We start from the raw sequence: 19,813 nt of genomic DNA on the forward strand, positions 1-19,813 counted from the left end.
TCTTCAAAAATGACAAAGAAATTAAGACAATCCCACGCTGAGGGGGTTTATTACTACTAGACCTGCCTTGCAAGAATTGTTAAAGGGAGTCCTTCAAATTAAAATGAAAGGATGCAAAGCAAAGTGATACAACATAAAGACCTCCAGTCAGGATGTAAATGTATGGTCAATATAAAAACCAGTATTACTGTGATTTTGGCTTGTAATTCCACTTTTTATTTTCCACATGATTTAAAAGACAAACGCATTTTAAAATCATTAGACTGTATGTATTTTAAGGCACACAGCCTATAATGATGCATTTTGTGACAACAGTAACTAAAAGGGGATAAAGATGGAGGAGAGATTGTGTACATTATTGTACTTAAGGTAGTATAAATTCGAATCAGAGTGGAATAAGTTTAGGATGTTAAATATAATCCCAATGGTAACCATTAAGAAAATACTTATATAATATATATAAAAGAAAATGGGAGAGGAATTAAAATGTTTCACTACAAAAAATCAACTAAACACAAAAGGAGACAGTAAAGCAGGAAATCAGGGACAAAAAGACATAAGGCATAGAGAAAAGAAATAGCAAAATGGCAGAAATAAGTCCCTCATTATCAGTAATTACCTCAGATATAAATACATTAACTTAATCCTCCAGTCAAAATACAGATATTGGCAGAATGGAGGGAAAAAAACATTTCTAACTATAACCCATAGCAAACTCACTTCTTTTCTTCTTTTTCTTGAAGTATAATTAACATACAATGTATATTAGTTTTAGGTATACAATATAAGGAGTCAACAATTCTATACATTACTCATTGCTCATAAAATAGGTATACTCTTGATCCTATTTCACCCCTCTCCCCACCCACAGTAACCACCAGTTTGTTCTCTGTATTTCAGAGTCTGTTTTTTGTTTGAATAAGATTCACTTTAGATCCAAAGACACAAATAGGTTGAAAGTGAGACGATGGAAAGATACTTCATGAAAACAGAAGTACCAAAAGATAGTTGGAGTGGCTATATTAGTATCAGACAAAATAAACTTTAGAAAACAAGTTATAAGAGACAAAGGATGATGTATATTCATAAAAAGTTTCCATTCAGTAAGAAGGCATTACAGTTATAAACATTTACATACTTAATAACACATCCTCAAAGCTCATGAAGCAAAAATGAACAAAATTGAAGGCAGAAATAATCTTATAATACTTGGAGACTATAATACTCTATTCAATAGGGAATAGAACCACCAGATATAAAGAATAAATAAGGGACTTGAAGAACACAATAAACCAACTGGATTGAATGGATACATACAGAACCTGCTATCCATCAAAAACAAAGACACGTGAAAAAACAGACTAGAGAACTAGAGAACAAACTAATGGTTACCAGTGGGAAGTGGGTGGGGGATGCGAGAAACAGTTGATGGGAATTAAAATACACTTACCATGATGAGCACCAAGTACTGTTTGGAAGTGTTAAATCACTATATTGTACACCTGAAACTAATATTACCCTGTATGTGAACTATACTGAGGTAAGGAAGGGAGAGAGGGAGGAAGGAAGGGAGGAAAGAAAAAAAGAAACAAAGAGAGAAAGAAAGAAGGATATCTCTCTGTAGGAAGGATAGTTTGATATGAAATGTATATACACCTGGTAAAGCCTCTGTGAACATTGTAACCCAAGGATGTTTTTGTGTTTGTTTAAGTAGGCTCCACACTGGGCTCCACTGGAATTCACAGCCCTGCGGTGGAGACCTGGGCTGAGATCAATAGTCAGATAATTAACCCCTTAACCAAATGAGCCACCCAGGTACCCACCAAGGATGTTTTATTTCAGATCCTAGGAGCCATCTCTTTGAAATGTAAAAATCAAGAAGGAAGCCAGGTTTTGTGAAGGGGAGTGAGACAACCTGATTAGCCTTTTAATAAAGCATTCTGGCAGCTACAGAAAAGAGGCTAGTGGCAGGAGGGAGGTGCAGGACCAGGCAGGAGTCTGGGTGGGGGTGGGGGGAAGGCAGAGGACAAGGACAAGACTGACCCAAACGTACTAGAGATGCCTACCAAGCACCTCCTAAAAGGTTCACTCTTAAAACCACCACCTGCTGGGTCACTTGGCTGCAAAGGACAACACCTCTGTGCTAATTAGAAAAAGACAGACCGCCTTCTGTGCAGGGGTGGGGGCAGCCCCCAGGTGACCCATCAGCTGACCACACAGCACAGGGACAGTCCCCCTACCAGGCTTCTTGCACTTAGATGACAAAGGAGGAGAAAATGATGTGAAAGAAAAACACATTTTCACTTGAGGCTATTTCAAGATTTCAAGAATATTTCCACATATGAGTGTAGAGCAAACTCGCCGTGTACAAGCTGGTTTAATCACCGTGTTACAAGTCTTTGAGAAAAGCGCCACCTCACTTGTACTCTTAAGAGACTCTGAGGAGACACACACCCTTCCTGCCATCTCCTTCCGGCTCTCAATTCAAAACATATACATGCAGGGGTGACCTTTTGTTTTTCTTTCCTCTGTTTTTCCTATTTGTGAATAGTTTTGATTTTTTTTTTTTTTTTTTTTTTTTACAAAGGACATTTGGAGGCTGCTAGAGGTTCCAGCCCTGCCCAGGGAGCGCAGTCTTTTCTGTCCCTGGCTGTGCAAACGGTGGGTTCGGGTTCTGGTCCAGGGAAGAAGCCTAAGTACTTCCAAAACAGGCTGGCCCCTCCCTCTGTGCTCACAGGGAATGAGCTGCCCTCAGGAGAAGAAGCTGTTCTGAGGCCCCTAGTCCAGGCAGAGGGACTCTCCGCAGGGGTGCAGCACTCCCAGTGCGACCCATGTGACCCCCATCTCTGAGGAAAGGGGAGGTACATCGCTTCCAGAAAAACCCACTGCTGGTCAGAGTGATGACCTTCCTTCCCTCAGACGCCCACCCATGGCCGCCCTCAAACATCTCCCTAAACCTGAGAGGAGGCTCACTGGGGACTCTAACCCCATCACCCAGTGGCCCCAGCACCTCTGGGACTGTACTCCAGGTACACTTTACGTTCCCCTAAACCCAAAGAGCACTTGCTTCGCTCAGAGAGAAAGTCATCCATTGATCAAAGGCTCCCTGGGCCAGAGGACAGGGAAGGACCCCTTCCTCTCTTCCTCCCATCGTTGGTCCAGCCTCCACTCAGGTGCCCCAAGGGACTGAAGCCCCTGCTGACCCTCTGCTGGTGCCCTGGTGTGGCCTCTTGTGCAACCTCGACCACCTTCCACATGCTTCATGTCTTTCTCCCAAACTAGAGTTACAAAGACAGATGGACAGGCAAGGGTGGTTCCCACAGCAAAAACCTCAATGTTGGGTGGGAAGGAAGCTCTCCTGTCCTGGGTGCTTGGGGACCACCTACCCCCCAGCTTCTCAGTGGGGCCCATGGGATGACCAGCCATTAATGGTGCGTCTGGACCTGACAGCAGCTGGGACAAGCCCCTACTCCCATGCCAGCAGCTCCCCACAGGCAGATCTCAGCAGGGTGTGAACCAGGAGCCTTAGCCAGGCTATTCCCACTCTTCGGGCTCCCTGCCTGCCTCTCAGACCCAGACAGCATCCTGCGTCCGGGATCCCTGGCTCAGTGGGATAGGGTCCCTGCCCCTCTCCCCTGGCTCCCAGCAGCACAGGCTGGTTTCCTTTCCCTGGGCTCACACAGTCTATTCCTGGGCCTGGACGACAGCCCGCATCCCCAGGTCTCCATGCCGGCCCTCCTGCTGCAGTGCTATGCCACGCAGTGTCTCCCCTGTGGGATGATGCTGCACCCCGCACGTACTCCATGCACGACCACTCGTCTCCCCACTCCACCATGACCCCCAGCTGACAGGACCTGTGTCCTTTGTCCAAGATCACACCACCAGGGCCCAGCATGAAGTTCATGCACCGTTCACTATGGAGCAGGAAAGCAGTGGGTGCAGGTGTGAACCCGGATCCTCTCACCCTCCTCAGCTCTCCCCAACTCCCAGGACCACTGTCCCTCCTGTGTCTCCTCTGATGACTTCTCTGGCACAGCCAGGTTCTTCTTCCCTAACCCACCTCCTACATGGGGAGGTTTCCTGGGATCCCGTCCTCTGCTCTGTGCCCTCTCCTGGTCAGCTTGAGGTCAGACACCACCTGTGCACCTGACAGCTCCCTGACCTCCGTTCGAGTCCCCGTGGACCTCGTACAGCTGCCCACCTGCACCTCTACCTGAGCATGCCACTCCCATCTCAAGTGAGAGTCACCCCCCAGTGCCCTCGGCCTACACCCGTAAACAGGGGCCCATCCTCTTCCAGACCCCACTGCACACCCTAGAAACATCCCGCCTACCTTACTGCAAGTGTCTCTGGGAAGGTTCCACATCAGGGATCCCTCACTTTACATGCATCCCCCACAGTGCTTCCAAAGTGACCGTTCTATCAAATTCAAATTACATCAGGCCTTCATGAACATATTCTCTATGAAATGTTAAGGTTACACATAACCAAAGACCGTTCTTTGATCCTGCCCCTTCTTGATCCCATTCCAAGCAGAAGTACTGGAAGCAGCCGAGGTGTGTCCCCTGCCCTTTCTGTCTGCACCTCCACACAGTCACACACAAGCAGCCACATACTCTCCCTCCGCATCAGCGCTGCCGTCTCAGCCCAGGCTTGCCCACCTGCCCCACAGCACAGTCCACACCAGCATGCTCTCTTTCTGACTGTGGCACTCGATGCAGGGGCAGGGACTGGCCACAGCTTCTCCAGCCCAGCCGTGCCCTTATCAAAGGACATTTACATTGTTTCAGATTGAAGCCAATTTTTCTAAAATAACAAAAACATCAGTCTGCTGCTTAAAAGCCTTCATCTCCATGGGATGGTCCCATCTACAACATTCCTGTCAAAGCACGCTGGGACGCGGGTCCTGCTGCCTCTCCACACCCTTTCCTTTCTCAGCTCCTCTCACACACCCTGAACCTCAGTCAGGATCATTCTCTGCCAGTCCTTAAACACAGTTTGCTGCCTGAGTACCCGATGTGCAGCCCTCTTCTGAAAACAGGAACAAATGAGAGCAGATCATCTGGGAAGCAGTGATCACCTCAGAATCAGAGGAGGCTCGCACCTGGGGCCTGAGCGTCCCCTCTCCACCACCTCTTGAAGACAGGCCTGGAGAAACTTTCCCCACTGACCTCTCCAAGCTGCGCCGTCCACTTTCTACCCAGACTGCTGCCCACACCGGTTTCTTGGGCACCTCAGGCCCACCCACTCACCTAGGGAGGGGCCTCCAGGACTTTCTTTCTCCACCTTCCAGGGATCTTCACCTCGCTGCAACAGGGAGATCACTTTTGGTTTGGAAAACAGGAGTCCTGCTCATAGGCCCCCCCCCCAAAAAAAAAGAAAGAAAGAAAGAAAAAAGACATCATTTTGTTATGACTCAAAGAGGCACCACAGATCTGAATGGAAAATTCAAGGGATGGTGATCAAGCTGTGCCCCATGACATGAGGGGGGTGTGTAAGGGAAAGGCAAGGGAACCTGTGGTTGTGCAATAATTAGCTGTATGTTAGAGAAATACAATAAACATGCAGCTTTGATTCCTGGAGTACTGATGGCCTTCTATAGAAGAGGGCACATGTTATTAGATGTTCAGACTAAAGTTTATAGACGGGTACCTATGTACCAAGATACTGTGTACCAGGTCCCCTATTTAAAATGAGAAAGCACTATCTGACTGTCTCTCAAAGATGGACTCTACAATGTTTGTCAGGCTGGAAAAGAGAATTGGGAAGGGCTGGTGGCAGGTTAATGAGGATGGTTGAGGGATGCCCTCTGCTGTGAGCTGAGCAAACAAAATCACGAAAAATCAGAGCAGGAAAGCACTGCCTGAACTATGAGGGAGTCTCCAACATGCAGGTAGGTCACCTGTCCCATGGATGGGACAGATCCCTGTAAGGGGGAAAGAGGTTTTAAATATTTATTTTTTAATTTATTTTTAAATTTATAACGTGTAGAATCCTAATGCAAAATTCAGCTACAAGTTCCTGATGACCTATGGCTTTTACCCAGGGAAGCAGGTCCTGTCTTATGCTAACTTCTGACTTTGTCATCTACAGGGAAAATTGCCTTACCCAATGAGACCAGGTTACTGTAGTTCTCCAGCATCACTTCCTGGTACACGTGTCTCTGAGAAGGACCCAGCTTCCTCCACTCATCCCGCGTAAAGAGCACAGCCACGTCCTCGAAGGTCACTGACATCTATAATGACAAGCCATCCCAGCTCACCAGGCCCTCCCATCACACAGACTGAAGAAGGCAGCAGTGGGGGTAGGGGGATGGGGTGGATGGGCTGCCATGAAATGCTGCTGCTGCTGCTTCTTTGTTTTTAAAGATTTATTTGAGAGAGAGAGAGAGAAAGCTGGAGCGGTGGTGAGAGGCAGAGGGAGAGGGAGAAGCAGACTCCCCACTGAGCAGGGACCCCCCCCCCCCCTCCTGGTGGCTCAATCCCAGGACTCTGAGATCATGACCTGAGCTGAAGGCAGACACTTAACTGACTGAGCCACCCAGGCAACCCCATGAAATGCTTCTGATGTCATTCTGGTTTTGAAGGTTTGAGGTATTTTTTTAAATGAACCATCAGCCAGCGACAAATACCTACACTGAGCAGCATGAAGTATTAACCAGGCCCTTATAGTTAACCACTCTAAGGAGACATGAGGAGGAATTAAGACCACTGGTGGGAGTGTAGATTAGAATAATCTTTCTGATGACAATTTGACAATACCTATTTAAAGCTTTAAAATGTGCATATCTGTTAACTTATCAATTACTGTATTTGTATCATAATTAACAGTGCCCCCAAAATGCACATCCAAGGGTATTTATAATCCTGTTAGTGATCGCAAAAAAACATAACCCAAATAATCACTGATGCAGGCTAGGTCAACTAACTTAAGGCATACTGAAGACAGAGGACAGTAATAATGGAAAATTAAAACAGCTATCATTTATTGAATGCTTTCTGCAGACCAAGTACTGTTCCTAGAGATTTATATTAACTGTTACTGTAAATATTTATCTTCACAACGATCCTATAAAATAGGTACTATTATGCCCCCATTTTATACAAGAAAAAACAAAGAGAAATTTGTCCACATCAAACAGCTGGCATAGAGGAAAACTCATTCCTCCTGTGTGTCTACCGTCAATACTACCATACTACTTTACTTCTGACACCAGACGTGGATTTCCCACACCCAAGCAACTGTGTGACAACAGCTAGGTGTCCGAAATTTGACTTAATTCTCATGCCATCTACCTAGAGAGAGGGTCAGATCCCACAGGCCCAGGGCTCAGTCCCACCACAAGACTGCCCCAACTTCAGATGCCAATCCCAAGTCCAGGTTGTTACCTATGCTTCTGATCAACCGGCTATGAACTGGAGGTTTCTACAACTCCCTCCTTCAGTTGAATTAATTTGCTCACGTGGCAAATGCAGGAAAGTGCCACAGGGTAAAGAAGCATTTCCTTACTAGATTACTGGTTTATTATAGAAGGATGTAACTCAGGAATAGCCAGATGGAAGAGATGCATTTGGCAAGGTATGTGGGAAGGCAGGTGGGGCTTCTATGTCATCTCTGGATGTACCACTTTCCCCACTACAAGTATTTACCAACCCAAAAGCCCTTTGAACCCTGTCCTCTTGGGGTTTTCTGGAGGCTTCATTGCATAGACACAATGGATTAAATCACTGACCACTGTGTAAGCAAGACAAGCCCCTGGGTTGGGGTGGAGGGCCTGAAAGTTCCAACACTCGAATCAAGTTGGTTCCCCTTCCAACCAGCTCAGATCCTTAGGGGCATTCCAAAAGTCACCCCATTCCTATCAACTCTGGCTTGGTCAAAATGGTTCGTTATGAATAAGAAAACACACTCATTTCACCTTTATCGCTCTGAAGTTTTTCAAGAACAAAAGCCAAATATTACTAATCACTTAGTTTTCCAAACCCTTATAATTTCCTATGTGCCAGGAACAGGGTCGAAGACCCAAAGACCAAATATACATTATTTCATGTTATATATCACAATATCACAGCTGGTTAGGGGTGGAAGTAGAATTTCAATCCAGAGGAGATCCAAGGCTCCATTCTTAATCACTCTGCAAAACTGCCTCTTGATGTCTAGCTCATAATGTTAAGAAATAAACGAGACCATCTATATAATGGAGATAGGTAATGGTGATAGGTGCACAACAATGTGAATGTACTCAATGCCATTGAGTTATACACCCAAAAGGTTAAAGTAGTAAATGCTACGTCACGTATATTTTCTCAAGCTAAAAAAGTTAAAATGGTAAAATAAATGTGTACATGTGTACATACAGATACATAAATAAAAAACAAGGGGACATAAATAAAAAACAATGGTGAGCAGAAAATGAGTCTAATGGACATATCCCAAAGAGGTGACAGTGACTGTCTCTACATATTGATTTCACGTTCTTCTTTACCTATAAATTTTTTATGCTCTGAAATTTTAATTTATAATTTAAATTATAAATTTATAATTTATTGGCACATGGGGGGAGTATAAGAAATAATCTTAGCCCTCAAAAGAATTTACAATTCAACTGGCAGACAAGATAAACGCATTAAATAATTTGATCAAGGAAATAAAAGTTGTAGCTGGACAGCACCATACACCATCTCCCAGTTCAATCCTCATTTTAGAGTTGAGGACCAGAAGGTCCAGGGCAGTCAAGACCCCAGGCCACATACTTTATCAGCAGAAGAGGCAGCACAACAATATTTTCTTTTTACCTGGCCCTCAGCATATTCACTCTCTGGTCTTCAAAGCCCTGTCCCTGAGTTTTACACACCAGCCCATGCAGTACTGACATCCAGGAGCAAGTGAGGTTAGAGAGAATGCCACATGGATCCACTCCCTTGCAGGGATGGAGAAGATTCTGGGCAAGAAGAGAGCAACATGGCTCTGCTGGAACGGAAGAGGAAAGCTTCAGAAAAAAAGCAGCCTAGATGTGCACTGGCAGGCCCTGGCCTGAAGATCCACCACCACCACATCCCATGAGCTCCAAACCCAACATCACAGTGAAGACCTCTGGGACACCAGGCTAGTTTGCCCCGGGGTTCTGAAAGGGGCACCAGGGGAATGGCTAGGCAGTAACGAGCGTGGACCCAGAGGCCAGACACACTGGGTTTGAATTCAGGTTACCGGACGTCTCTGAGCCTCGGTTTGCTCATGTGCAAAATGGGGATGATAACTGCTGTCTGGCGCGAGAGTGAGAACAAAGGCAAAGCCCTCAGGCCGACCCCCAATGATAGGAACTGTTACCGTCAGATGAAGAAGAGCAATGAAAGGACACATCCTAGGACACGGTACAGCAGTTCCCACCTGTCAGCACTAATGGTATTATTACTAGTCACATCATTCTGCTCCCACAACCACATGTGGAGCATCTGCCTGCCAGTGCCCGGCCCTGATTAAACACTTCCCACGCACTCACTCACCTGATCCTCTCACCCAGCCTACAGGGAGGGCATGCTTGTTATTCCCAACGTCCAGGTGAGGAATGGGCATAGAGAGATGGAGCTATTTGTCCAAGGCCCACAAACAACCACTGAGGAAATGGGTTCAAGCCCAACAGTCTGGCTCAAAGCCCTGCTTCTTACCCACTGGAGACCCTGCCTCTCCACTACTAATATCCCACAAACCCCCTCCCTGCTGCTTCCTGGAGAGTCTTCTCTCTGCCCCCCGCAGTCAGGAGATCTCTCCAACTGTGTTCCCTCCAACACAGCTATTCCCTGTTGATGCAGGGGCTCACTGGGACGGGGCCCCTCCCGTTTCCAACAACATAAGGATGAACATGGCGGGTCAAGAACAGTTTCCAAGAGAGTGTAGAGGCAAAGTAAAAAGGGAAGATAAAAACCAAACAACGATGGATTGTTGAAGCCTAGGGAAGGTAACCTAAAGAACAGCCAAGGGTAGGAGGGAGACCAGGGCGAGCCAAGGAAGCAGGGCCAGAAAGCAGCTGCCAGGTGTGCATTTTTGTGCCTCTGTTAGGAAATGAAAGGAGAAATATTAGACATGGATTGGTGGGGAAAGAGGTAAGCATTCCCTACAGAATCCACCATCCACCAGGTGGACCAGCTCTGCCAAGGGAAAGGGCCTTGCGCAACAATCCTGCAGAAAGCTGTACTGAGTAGAGAACTTCAGTTTGGGGGTGGTTAAGCAAGCAACTAAGTCAATCTGTCTGTCTATCTATCTATCTATCTATCTATCATCTCTAAGACCTGAGATGGCAATGAACTCACTCGAGACCTTGCTTCTCTCTGTCCAATAGCCATATCTTCTTTCTGGGCTCTTCCCCAAGGGTGGGTGGAGTCTCCAGGAGGCAGATCTGAAAGAGGAAAAAGGGAGCCAGGAGGGAGAAGCCCCTTCTGCTTTCCACTCCGGGAATCACCGGCTCTGAAATCCTGACACCACCCGAGAATGACGCCTCGTGCCCTCAGAGCGGGAAGCCAGACGGAGCTGGGGGCAGACAAGCCCAGAGGCAAGGGGCGGCCCTCCATGGTCCCGGCCCCAACTCTTGCCCCCGTGGCTCGGAGAAACAGAACCTGGGACTCCAGCTGCGGCAGCGGCAGCGGCAGCTCCCTGAACCTCCCCCACCCGCCGCACTTGTCAGCGCGCCCACTTCACAGATCAGGAAACTGAGGGCAGAGTGGGAGCCGCTGGCCCCGGCGCACGGGATCCGCACCTGCGCCCCCAGAGCACCTGCTCTAACCTCACCGCCTGCAGCGGACAACTCTTCTCCAGCTCGAGCGGTCCCCACCCACCTTCTCCTCCTCCTGTCCAGGAACCTCCTTCCAGGTTTTCAGAAAGAAGTGCTTCGGGAAGGGATGACAGCAGTTTCCCTGCGCCGGCCAGAGGGCCGCCGTCCGCAGGGGCGGGCACTGAGCCCGAAAATGTGCGTTCCAGTTCAGCTCTGCCGCGGGGGCAGGCCGGGGAGGGCGGGGAGGGCGGGGGAGGCGGCGACTCACTTCTGGGAGAAAGCACGTCTCGGTGCCTGCAGCCCTGCAGGACAGCCCGAGGAGGGGCGCCGAGGAGGGGCGCAAACGCGGTCCCTCCCGTTCACTGACAGCCGGTAGCAAATCCCAGCGCCGGCCGGGCCGGCAGGGAGCGCCCCGGGCTCGGGCCCGCAGGGGGCAGGAGGGTGGCCGGCCTGGGCCCGTGGGGACAAGCGCGCGACCTGCCGCGGTCAGGGGCGCGTCCGCGGGCGGCCGGAGCGGGGCAGGCGGGCACGTCGGCGGAGCCCGGCCCTCGGTCCGCCCGCGCCCACAAAGGCCCCGCGCGCGGTTCTCGGGCCTGTGCCCCGCGCCCCGGCGCCGCATCCTCCCGAGGCCCCGGGCCGCCCTCCGTCCGGCATTCCGCCCACACGCCGCCGCTCACCTCGCCCAGGTCTCGGGGTTCCGGGGGCTGCGCCTCCTCGGCCGTGCTCCGCAGCCGGAGGCGCCGACACTGCGCCGGCGGACGGCAGCCTGGCGCCGGGACTGCCCCCGCCCGGGCGATGCCTGAGCGGATCTCAAGCTCGGAGCCGCTCGCCGTCCGCAGAAGCCGGGTGTCCAGAGAGGCGGGCAGCGGGCGTGTAGGGACGGCCGCTGACACCTCTGGGGAATGTAGTCCAGGCGAGGCCCCAGGCCTTCTGGGAAGTGTAGTTCTCCGCTACTTGGGGCGCGAGGCGGGGCCGGGCAGGCCTGTCAGGTGGCCCGCTGCGGCTTCCGGGCACGCGGTCACGGCCCTTGGGCTGGGAAGTCAGTCTGTGGCTCCGGGTTTCCAGCGAAGGAAACGGAGGTTCGTTGAGGACGGTGTTTCTTGTGGCTCTGCATCTGCATAAATGATAGTAAGGCACGTAGACAACCGCCGAGAAAAACCCAATTACCTTTCAGTCACTTAGGCAGAGTGTTTCGAGAACCTTCTTGAGGCAAGCGCTGCCTAAGCGGTTGGGAACCAGTCGGTGAACAAAGGTAATAGATTTCGAGAACTTCTCTGGAGAGTTGGTAGGGAGCAGACAGTAAGCTGTGAACATAATTACTTAATGTTTTCGATGATAAGCGTTATGGGGAAAAGTGGAAGGAGCGCAGGGTGGTGGGATCTGTGGGTCCCCCTGGCAGCCTTCCCTGAGAAGCAGGCGAGGGGCACTGCAGGCTCGAGAAGCCAGATGCTCTCTTTTCTTTTCCCTATGGGAGCATGTCCCTTCCAGAAGGCTTTGTAAATAGAAAAAAGTAAAAGAAGAACGCACCTGATGCCACCGCACAGAAGTGGTTACCGTTTTGGTGAACCTCTTCCACAGCCCTTTGCACTCCACATCAATCGCTCCATCGCTGCTGACCTCCTTCTATCAGAATGGGATCTTGCGGATAGCAATTGTAACCTATTTCACTTTTTTCCCCCACTTATGAATGTGCCTTGAACATCTGAATTTGCCAATATATACTCTCCCTCGGTAATGTTTTGAATGGCTTCAGTGCATTCCATTCTGACTAATTACATTTTTTAGTTAAATACATTTAACTAGGGAGGCCTGGGTGGTTCAGCGGTTGTGCGTCTTTCTTGGGCTCAGGGCGTGATCCCAGAATCCCGGATTGAATCTCACTAAACTAAGCTTATTTAACACCTGTTGTATTATTTCCAGGTTGTTTGTTTGTTTTGCTCCGTTAATATTCTTGTACCTATATCTTTTTGTTTTTTAAAGATATTATTTATTGACTCATGAGAGACACAGAGAGGCAGAGACACAGGCAGAGGGAGAAGCAGGCTCCCAGTGGGAAGCCTGATGCGGGACTGGATCCCAGGACCCCAGGATCACACCTGAACCAAAGGTGGATGCTCAACCACTGAGCCACCCAGGTGCCCCTGTACCTGTATCTTTGGAGATTTTTTTTTTAGTTTAAAATTCTTGAATTGAATTACTGGATCAAGGACTGGTGGTATTCTAAGCCCATTGACTAGTTGCCTTCCTGGGAGATCTTACAATTTTTATTTCTGTAAGCAGTTGGCAATAATATGTGCTGTGCCTAGCACTCATGCCTACTCTGGGTTTTTTTGGTTTTGTTTTGTTTTTAATCCTTAAAAAAAAAAAAAAAAAAAAAAAAACTCTTTTGGGATGCCTGGGTGGCTCAGCCATTAAGCCTTTGGCTCAGGGCGTGATCCTGGAGTCCCGGGATTGAGTCCCACATCGGGCTCCGTGCTTGGAGCCTGCTTCTCCCTCTGCCTGTGTCTCTGCCTCTCTCTCTGTGTCATGAATAAACAAATAAAATCTTTTAGGGCAGCCCCGGTGGCTTAGCGGTTTAGCGCCACCTTCAGCACAGGGTGTGATCCTGGAGACCCGGGATTGAGTCCCACGTCGGGCTCCCAGCATGGAGCCTGTTTTTTTTTTTCTCTCTCTCTCTCTGTATCTCTAATAAATAAATAATATTTTAAAAAATAAAATATTTTATTTTATTTTATTTATTTATTTATTTTTATTTATTCATGATAGGCACACAGTGAGAGAGAGAGACGCAGAGACACAGGCAGAGGGAGAAGCAGGCTCCATGCACCGGGAGCCCGATGTGGGATTCGATCCCGGGTCTCCAGGATCGCGCCCTGGGCCAAAGGCAGGCGCCAAACCGCTGCGCCACCCAGGGATCCCAAAAAATAAAATATTTTAAAAAACAACTCTTGTTTATTCAATAGGGCAAAATTTTTTAACTTTTTTATTTTAAAATTTTATTTATTCATGAGAGACACACAGAGAGAGAGAGGCAGAGACACAGGCAGAGGGAGAAGCAGGCTCCATGCAGGGAACCTGACGTGGGACTCGATCCCGGGTCTCCATCTTTATATATAATTTTGAGTACTTGTGAAATTAAATATGATACCATATTTATTGATCATATTGCTCAGTCATCTTGATCTCACATGTATTGTGTATGTACTTTATTGAAGTGTTCAATTTTTTTTCATTTTGAATATGCATTATTTTTGTAAAGAGAAAAGTGCTTTATTTACCTGAGTGTGAAAATAAAATCATAAGAAATTTACACATACTATGTGGAATGAAGAAATATTCATAAACACTGATTACATCTATTCATACATGTTATTGTGTGTGCTTACACACACTGGTGTGTCTGAAACAAAAATAGAATCATATCTTCCATACTTTTCAAAATGCAAAATATACAGAAGGGCAATTAGAGCATGTAATCCAATAAGTACACATAATTATAAAGAGAATACCCCTGAAAACATTTCACCTAGGGTGAAAACATTCACCCTAATAGGATACCCATTCTCATATTAATAGTAGAATCTAGGTGATGGTATATGAGTGTTGACTATAAAATTCTTTCGACTTTACTTTGTGTTTGAAATATTTCATGATAAAATGTTGGGGAAAAAACTCTGTATCAGGGGTTTTGAGCCTAAGCAGATACCACTATTCCTCCTAGGTCATCCCTCTTAAAACTAAAAAACCCTGGGCATGAATCAACAAGCATTGGAAGACTCCAAAATGTGAAAAGGAGAAGGCAAACTGTGAGAACTTCAGGGCTGAGGAGTAACATGGTGGTAAATTCCTTTTTTTTTTTTTTCCTTCTCACCTCCTTTATCTTTCAGCTAATATGTTCCAGAAGCTTCCATGCTGGAACCTCTGATAGACACAGACCAAAAAAGCTCTAAGCCTATTTCCCTTATTCAGAACCTGGAAAAGCGTGGCCTAACAGATTGGTAATACCCATCTACCTTCAATCAAACACCAGTAGAGAAACCACCCTCCCACCTCCATTTGAATCATGGAAGCCAGAGGAAGTTGCATATTTTTCTCAAGTGGAACTAAAGGAACTCTCAGTGATGAATCTCTATCCAGTGAACATATCATTCAGGAATAAAAGGGAAATAAAGACATTTCAAAAGGTAACTACAGAGTATTGTCCGCAAACCTACCTCCCCTTTTAAAAATATTTTATTTATTTGAGACAGAGCAAGAGTGAGAGGAGGGGGAGAAGCAGACTCCCCACTGAGCAGAGAGCCCAAACACAGGGTATCATCCCAAGACCCCAGGATCATGATCTGAGCTGAAGGCAGCCACTTAATCGGCTGAGCCACCCAGGTGCCCCAGCAAACCTACCCTTAAGGGAAAACTAAAGGAAATACCCTAAAAGTAAATGTTAACAACAAAGTCTTGAAACTGCTAAAAGAAAAGAACATCAGAATATGAAAAATAGGGATATTATAAAATAGACTATCCTTATAAACTTAAGAGTTTCTTACCTCAGACATGATAATTGAAGTAAAAATAACACCATTTGATGTTCTCCATATACACAGTGGGAATACTTAAGACAATTATATTTTTAAAATGGGGAGGCAAAAGATCCTAAATGGAAGTAGGGTTTCTGTACTTGGCTGACTGCTAAATCATGTATGTATACTGTTGTATCTAGAGCAACCACCAAAAATAAAAAAAATAAAAAAATAAAAAATAAAAAACTATATAAAGTGATGTACTCTAAAACACAGCATAAATCAAGATGGAATTATGAAAATGTTAGAGTGACCCTTGAGAAGGCTGGAAGAGAGACACAAGAGGACAAGAAGGAGGAAACAAACTGAAAACAAACTAAAAATCCTTTGTCTCACATTAATAAAATGGCTCACAGTAGGCTAGATACTGTCTCAAAATTTTTCATTTTTGTTTTTCATTTTTAGATAAGAATAATAATTTTTAAGAAAACTTGCTGCTGTAATAAGCCAGTCAAAAAGATAAATAGTGTGTAATTCTACTTACACTATGGAAAGTAGAATGGTGACTGCCAGGGGAAAGGGGAGTTAATTTTTAACTGGTATAGAGTTTTAGTTTTTCAGGATGAAGAGTTCTAGAGATGGATGGTGGTGATGGTTGCACATTATGAATTTAAAACCACTGAACTATACACTTAAAAATAGGATGGTAAATTTCATTATATTTGTATTTTACCACAATAAAAACTTTTTGAAAAAAATCATGCTGCTGTAAACATTCTGTACACACTGATGTACCCCTTCATGACTTTTTTGAGGATTTGCAAATGCCTGTGAATACATAGACTTTCTCAAGAGTGTATAATTGCTGATAGGTTTTTTTAAAATTGAAATGTAGTTGATATATACAGCACAGTTATTTAGTATTTATATAAGGAAGTGATCATGATGATAAATGTGGTCTGATTTCTTTCACTTAGCATAATAACATCTAGATCCATCCATGTTGCCACAAAATTTTTGATGGCTGAGTAATATTCTGTTGTATATGTATACCACATCTTCTTTATCCATTCGTCTATTATTGGACACTTATTTCCATTTCTTCACTATTGTAAATAATATTGAAATGAACATAGAAGTGCATGTATCTTTTTGACTTAGTGGTTTTCTTCCCCCTTTGAATAAATACCCAGAAGTGGAATTGCTAGATTACATGGAATATATATTTTTAATTTTTTGAGGAACCTCTGTGTTAGATTTTCCACAGTGGCAGCACCAATTTATATTCCCATCAGCAGAGAACAGGATTCTTTTTTCTCCACAGCCTCACCAACACTTTTATTTCTTGTCTTTTTGCTAATAGCCATTCTGACAGGTACAAGGAGGTATCTCATGGTTTTGATTTGTATTTCCTTGATAATTAGTGATAATTAGTGGCAAGAATGGACATCCTTGTATTGTTCCTGATTTTAGAGGAAAATCTTTTAGCTTTTCCCCTTTGAGTATGGTGTTAGCTGTGAGTTTGTCATATATAGCCTTTATTATGTTGGGATATGTTTCCTTTATACCCACTTTGTTGAGGGTTTTCATTACAGATGGATGTTGAATTTTATCAAATGCTTTTTCTGCATCTATTGAGATGATCATATGATTTTTATTCTTTTTGTTAATGTGGTGTATTACTGAATCATTTGTGGATATTGAACCATTCTTCCATCTTTGGAATAAATTTCACCTGATCCTTGAGCATTGTCCCTTTATTGTTGATTTCAGTTTACTAATATTTTGTTGAGATTTTTTTGCATCTATGTTCGTCAGGGATGTTGGCCTGTAATTTCCCCTCTTTTATGTGTTGTCTTTGTTTGGTTTTGATATCAGGGTAATACTGGCCTCAGAAAATGAGTTCAAAAGCATTGGTTCCTCTTCAATTTTTTTTGGAATCACTTGAGAATGATAGGTATTAACTCTTTAAATGTTTAAGAGAATAATGTCTTATACTTTTGTTTGTTGGAAGTTTTTTTTATTATTGGTTTAATTTTATTAGTAATTGGTCTGCTCAGCTAGATCTGTATTGATTCGGTATTGGAATATTTTATGTTTCTAGAAATGTATCCATTTCTTCTAGGTTGACACAATTGTTGGCATATAGTTTTTTATAGTAGTCTCTTATAATCTCTTGTATTCCTGTCATGTTGGTTGTGACTTCTTTTCCATTTCTTATTTTATTTATTTGAGTCCTCTTTTTCCTTCATGATTCTGGCTAAAGATTTATCAATTTTGTTTATCTTTTCAAAGAATCAGCTCTTGGTTTTATTGTTCATTCCCATTGTTTTCTCTTTAGTCTCTATTTCATTGATTTGTTCTCTGATCTGTACCAGTTTCTCAGTCTTTCCTTGTTCTTCATAACCTTTACAGTTTTGAAGAGTATTTTGGGTTGTATAACTTTTCTCATGATTAGTCTATCATAGCTTTGGGGGAAGAATCCCACAGAGGTGGAGAACCCTTCTCATCACATCACATCATCAAATCATCATCATGATTTTCATTGATGATGTTAACTTTGATTACTTGGTTAAGGTAGCATCATCTTCCAGATTTCTCTGTTTTAAAGTTATTGTTTTCCCTTTTCTATACTTTAGCCTTTGGAAATAGATCACTAAATCCAGCCACCAGGAAGGAGGGAGAAGAGGATTAAGTTTCACCTTTTGGCAGGTAGGGATGGAAGAAGTACCTACTTGGAGTTTTTCTGTAAGGAAAATTTATCCCTTCTCCCCCACTTATTTGTTTATTCAGTCACTTGTTTTCATCAGAATAGACTTATGTATATTTATTTTATACTTTGGACTATAATCCAGTACTACTGTACTTTGTTGCTTGAATTGTTCTAGCTTTGGCCATTAGGAGCTCTTTCTTGTTGGCTGCTATTTCCCTTTGTCGTGCCTTCATCCTTTTTTTAAGCTTTTCCTTACTTTCTTATACTACATGTCATAACTGCTGACAATTTCAATAAACCACTCTTTTACCAAATTCTGAAAAGTATTAAATGGCAGATTGTATATGAACATCAGTTATGGAAAGTCTGTTCACATAATCTGGCTCAAAAGTAATTTATATGTCCATACTTAAAAACCTAAGGAAGAACAAAAATAATGTTACATCCTTCTTGGCAGATATTTCCACAATATAGGGGCAGATATGTGCCTAAATATCACTTGTATCTCACATTTATTTATTTTTTTAAAGATTTTATGTATTTATTCATGAGAGACACACAGAGAGAGGCAGAGACATAGAGGAAGAAGCCTGATGCAGGACTCAATCCCAGGACCCAGGGGTCATGACCTGAGCCAAAGACAGACACTCAACCACTGAGCCATTAAGGCACCCCTGTATCTCACATTTAAAAATCAAGATAAAAAAAATAAAAAAATAAAAAGCAAGATGAGCTGGGCGCCTGGGTGGCTCAGTCAGTTCAGCATCTGACTCTTGATCTCAAGGTTATGAGGTTGAGTCCCATGTCCAGCTCCATGCTCAGTGGGGAGTGAGTCTGCTTCTCTGCCTCTCCCTCTGCTATTGCCCCTCTTCACACTCACTCTTTCTCTAAAATAAATAAATCTTTTTAAAAAAAATTCAAGATGAGCCTGAACCAGTGGTTTTTGACTATCAACATAATATGCCTAAAGTTTCTACCAAATAAAAGATGGCCTGTTTTGAAAATGGGTTTGGCAAGATGCTTATTACCTCTGTGTGGGTCACACATGAAAGGTTAATCCATATAACCAGATTTATTAGGAGTCAGAGTTCATTAGTTAGACAACCAGTTTTTAGTATTCGTGTGATAAAAGTTAATGGCCAGAACAAAGTCATCTGCTGAAGGCTGATTGACATTGTGAGAGACAAAGTCCACATGAAGCTTAGCTCCTGCCCTCAAGCATGGGGAGACAAGAGACTACAGGCAGGACAGTAACTTGCCATCCTCAGGGAAAGGCTTCAGCTCCCTGGAAGGCTCCCTGGCTGGCGGGGCCTTGAAGCACAAGTTGGAGGGAGAGAAGGGTTCCATGAACCATATCATTGCAGTGGCCATGACATGGAGCAGTCCCTGCTCCCCTGGGGAGAGCAGAGTCTGGGGAAATGTGCTGGGAAGAGAGATGAACCTCTCTTTCAACATTAGCTGAGCTAAAGTCAAATCTTTTCCCTGCAAGTTGTTTCAATTGCTTGCAAAGAGCTGGCCCCTAGTGGCTAATTAGTGCTACCTGGAAGTTGCCTATGAGGAAGAAGGATGGTGTCTGTTGGGTGCCCCAGCTGCAGAAAGCAGGCCCTGGAGGGTGTCTTCCCAGACACAGTCCTGATTTCCTGGCTGCTCCCAAGGAGGACTCTGCCAGCCTGGCCCTGCATCTGCTTCTGTGGGGGCGGGGAGGAGGCCACTAGAGGCCCCAAATGATGCTGAGCTTTAATTTACGAGTTCAGAAGTCCATGAGTTCATGTCCCATGAGTGCCTCACATGCAGGAAACCATAACAAAGGCTGATTCTGCT

General features: G+C 45.1%; 1 protein-coding gene and 2 long non-coding RNA genes across 13 annotated transcripts in view; 2 read left to right on the top strand and 1 right to left on the bottom strand.

Moving 5' to 3' along the window:
- LOC112659586 (uncharacterized) overlaps positions 1 to 6,231 on the top strand; it is a 32,001-nt gene extending 25,770 nt beyond the window's left edge. The window contains exon 4 of the long non-coding RNA XR_003136405.3: positions 6,094 to 6,231. This is a non-coding gene — a long non-coding RNA (uncharacterized LOC112659586). The remainder of the gene's footprint in view (positions 1 to 6,093) is intronic.
- LOC118349925 (atherin) overlaps positions 1 to 11,637 on the bottom strand; it is a 65,014-nt gene extending 53,377 nt beyond the window's left edge. For 6 of the 9 annotated variants that reach the window (XR_007414198.1, XR_007414200.1, XR_007414201.1 and 3 more), the window contains exons 1-3: positions 10,308 to 11,326; positions 6,109 to 6,235; positions 5,253 to 5,348 (exon numbers count right to left, since the gene is read on the bottom strand). Coding sequence is in view for 1 of the 9 variants with exons in the window: in XM_049116486.1 (XP_048972443.1) it covers positions 10,308 to 10,393; positions 10,830 to 11,384 (641 nt within the window). In the remaining 8 variants the exon portion in view is untranslated. The other 3 variants (XR_007414202.1, XR_007414203.1, XM_049116486.1) reach the window with 3 other exon arrangements.
- An 80-nt stretch (positions 11,638 to 11,717) lies between these two features.
- On the top strand, positions 11,718 to 19,460 carry LOC125756095 (uncharacterized). 3 transcript variants are annotated; one of them, XR_007414208.1, is made up of 3 exons: positions 11,718 to 12,017; positions 14,487 to 14,949; positions 17,919 to 19,460. It is a non-coding gene; the product is annotated as an uncharacterized LOC125756095 (long non-coding RNA). The 3 variants fall into 3 exon arrangements; XR_007414206.1 differs by lacking the exon at positions 17,919 to 19,460 and adding an exon at positions 15,556 to 15,797 and having other exon boundaries at positions 11,719 to 12,017; XR_007414207.1 differs by lacking the exon at positions 17,919 to 19,460 and having other exon boundaries at positions 11,724 to 12,017; positions 14,487 to 14,604; positions 14,735 to 15,548.
- Positions 19,461 to 19,813: the final 353 nt, after the last annotated feature.

This window comes from Canis lupus, chromosome 11, assembly GCF_003254725.2.
Source record: "Canis lupus dingo isolate Sandy chromosome 11, ASM325472v2, whole genome shotgun sequence".
In the NCBI taxonomy this organism is placed as follows: domain Eukaryota; kingdom Metazoa; phylum Chordata; class Mammalia; order Carnivora; family Canidae; genus Canis; species Canis lupus.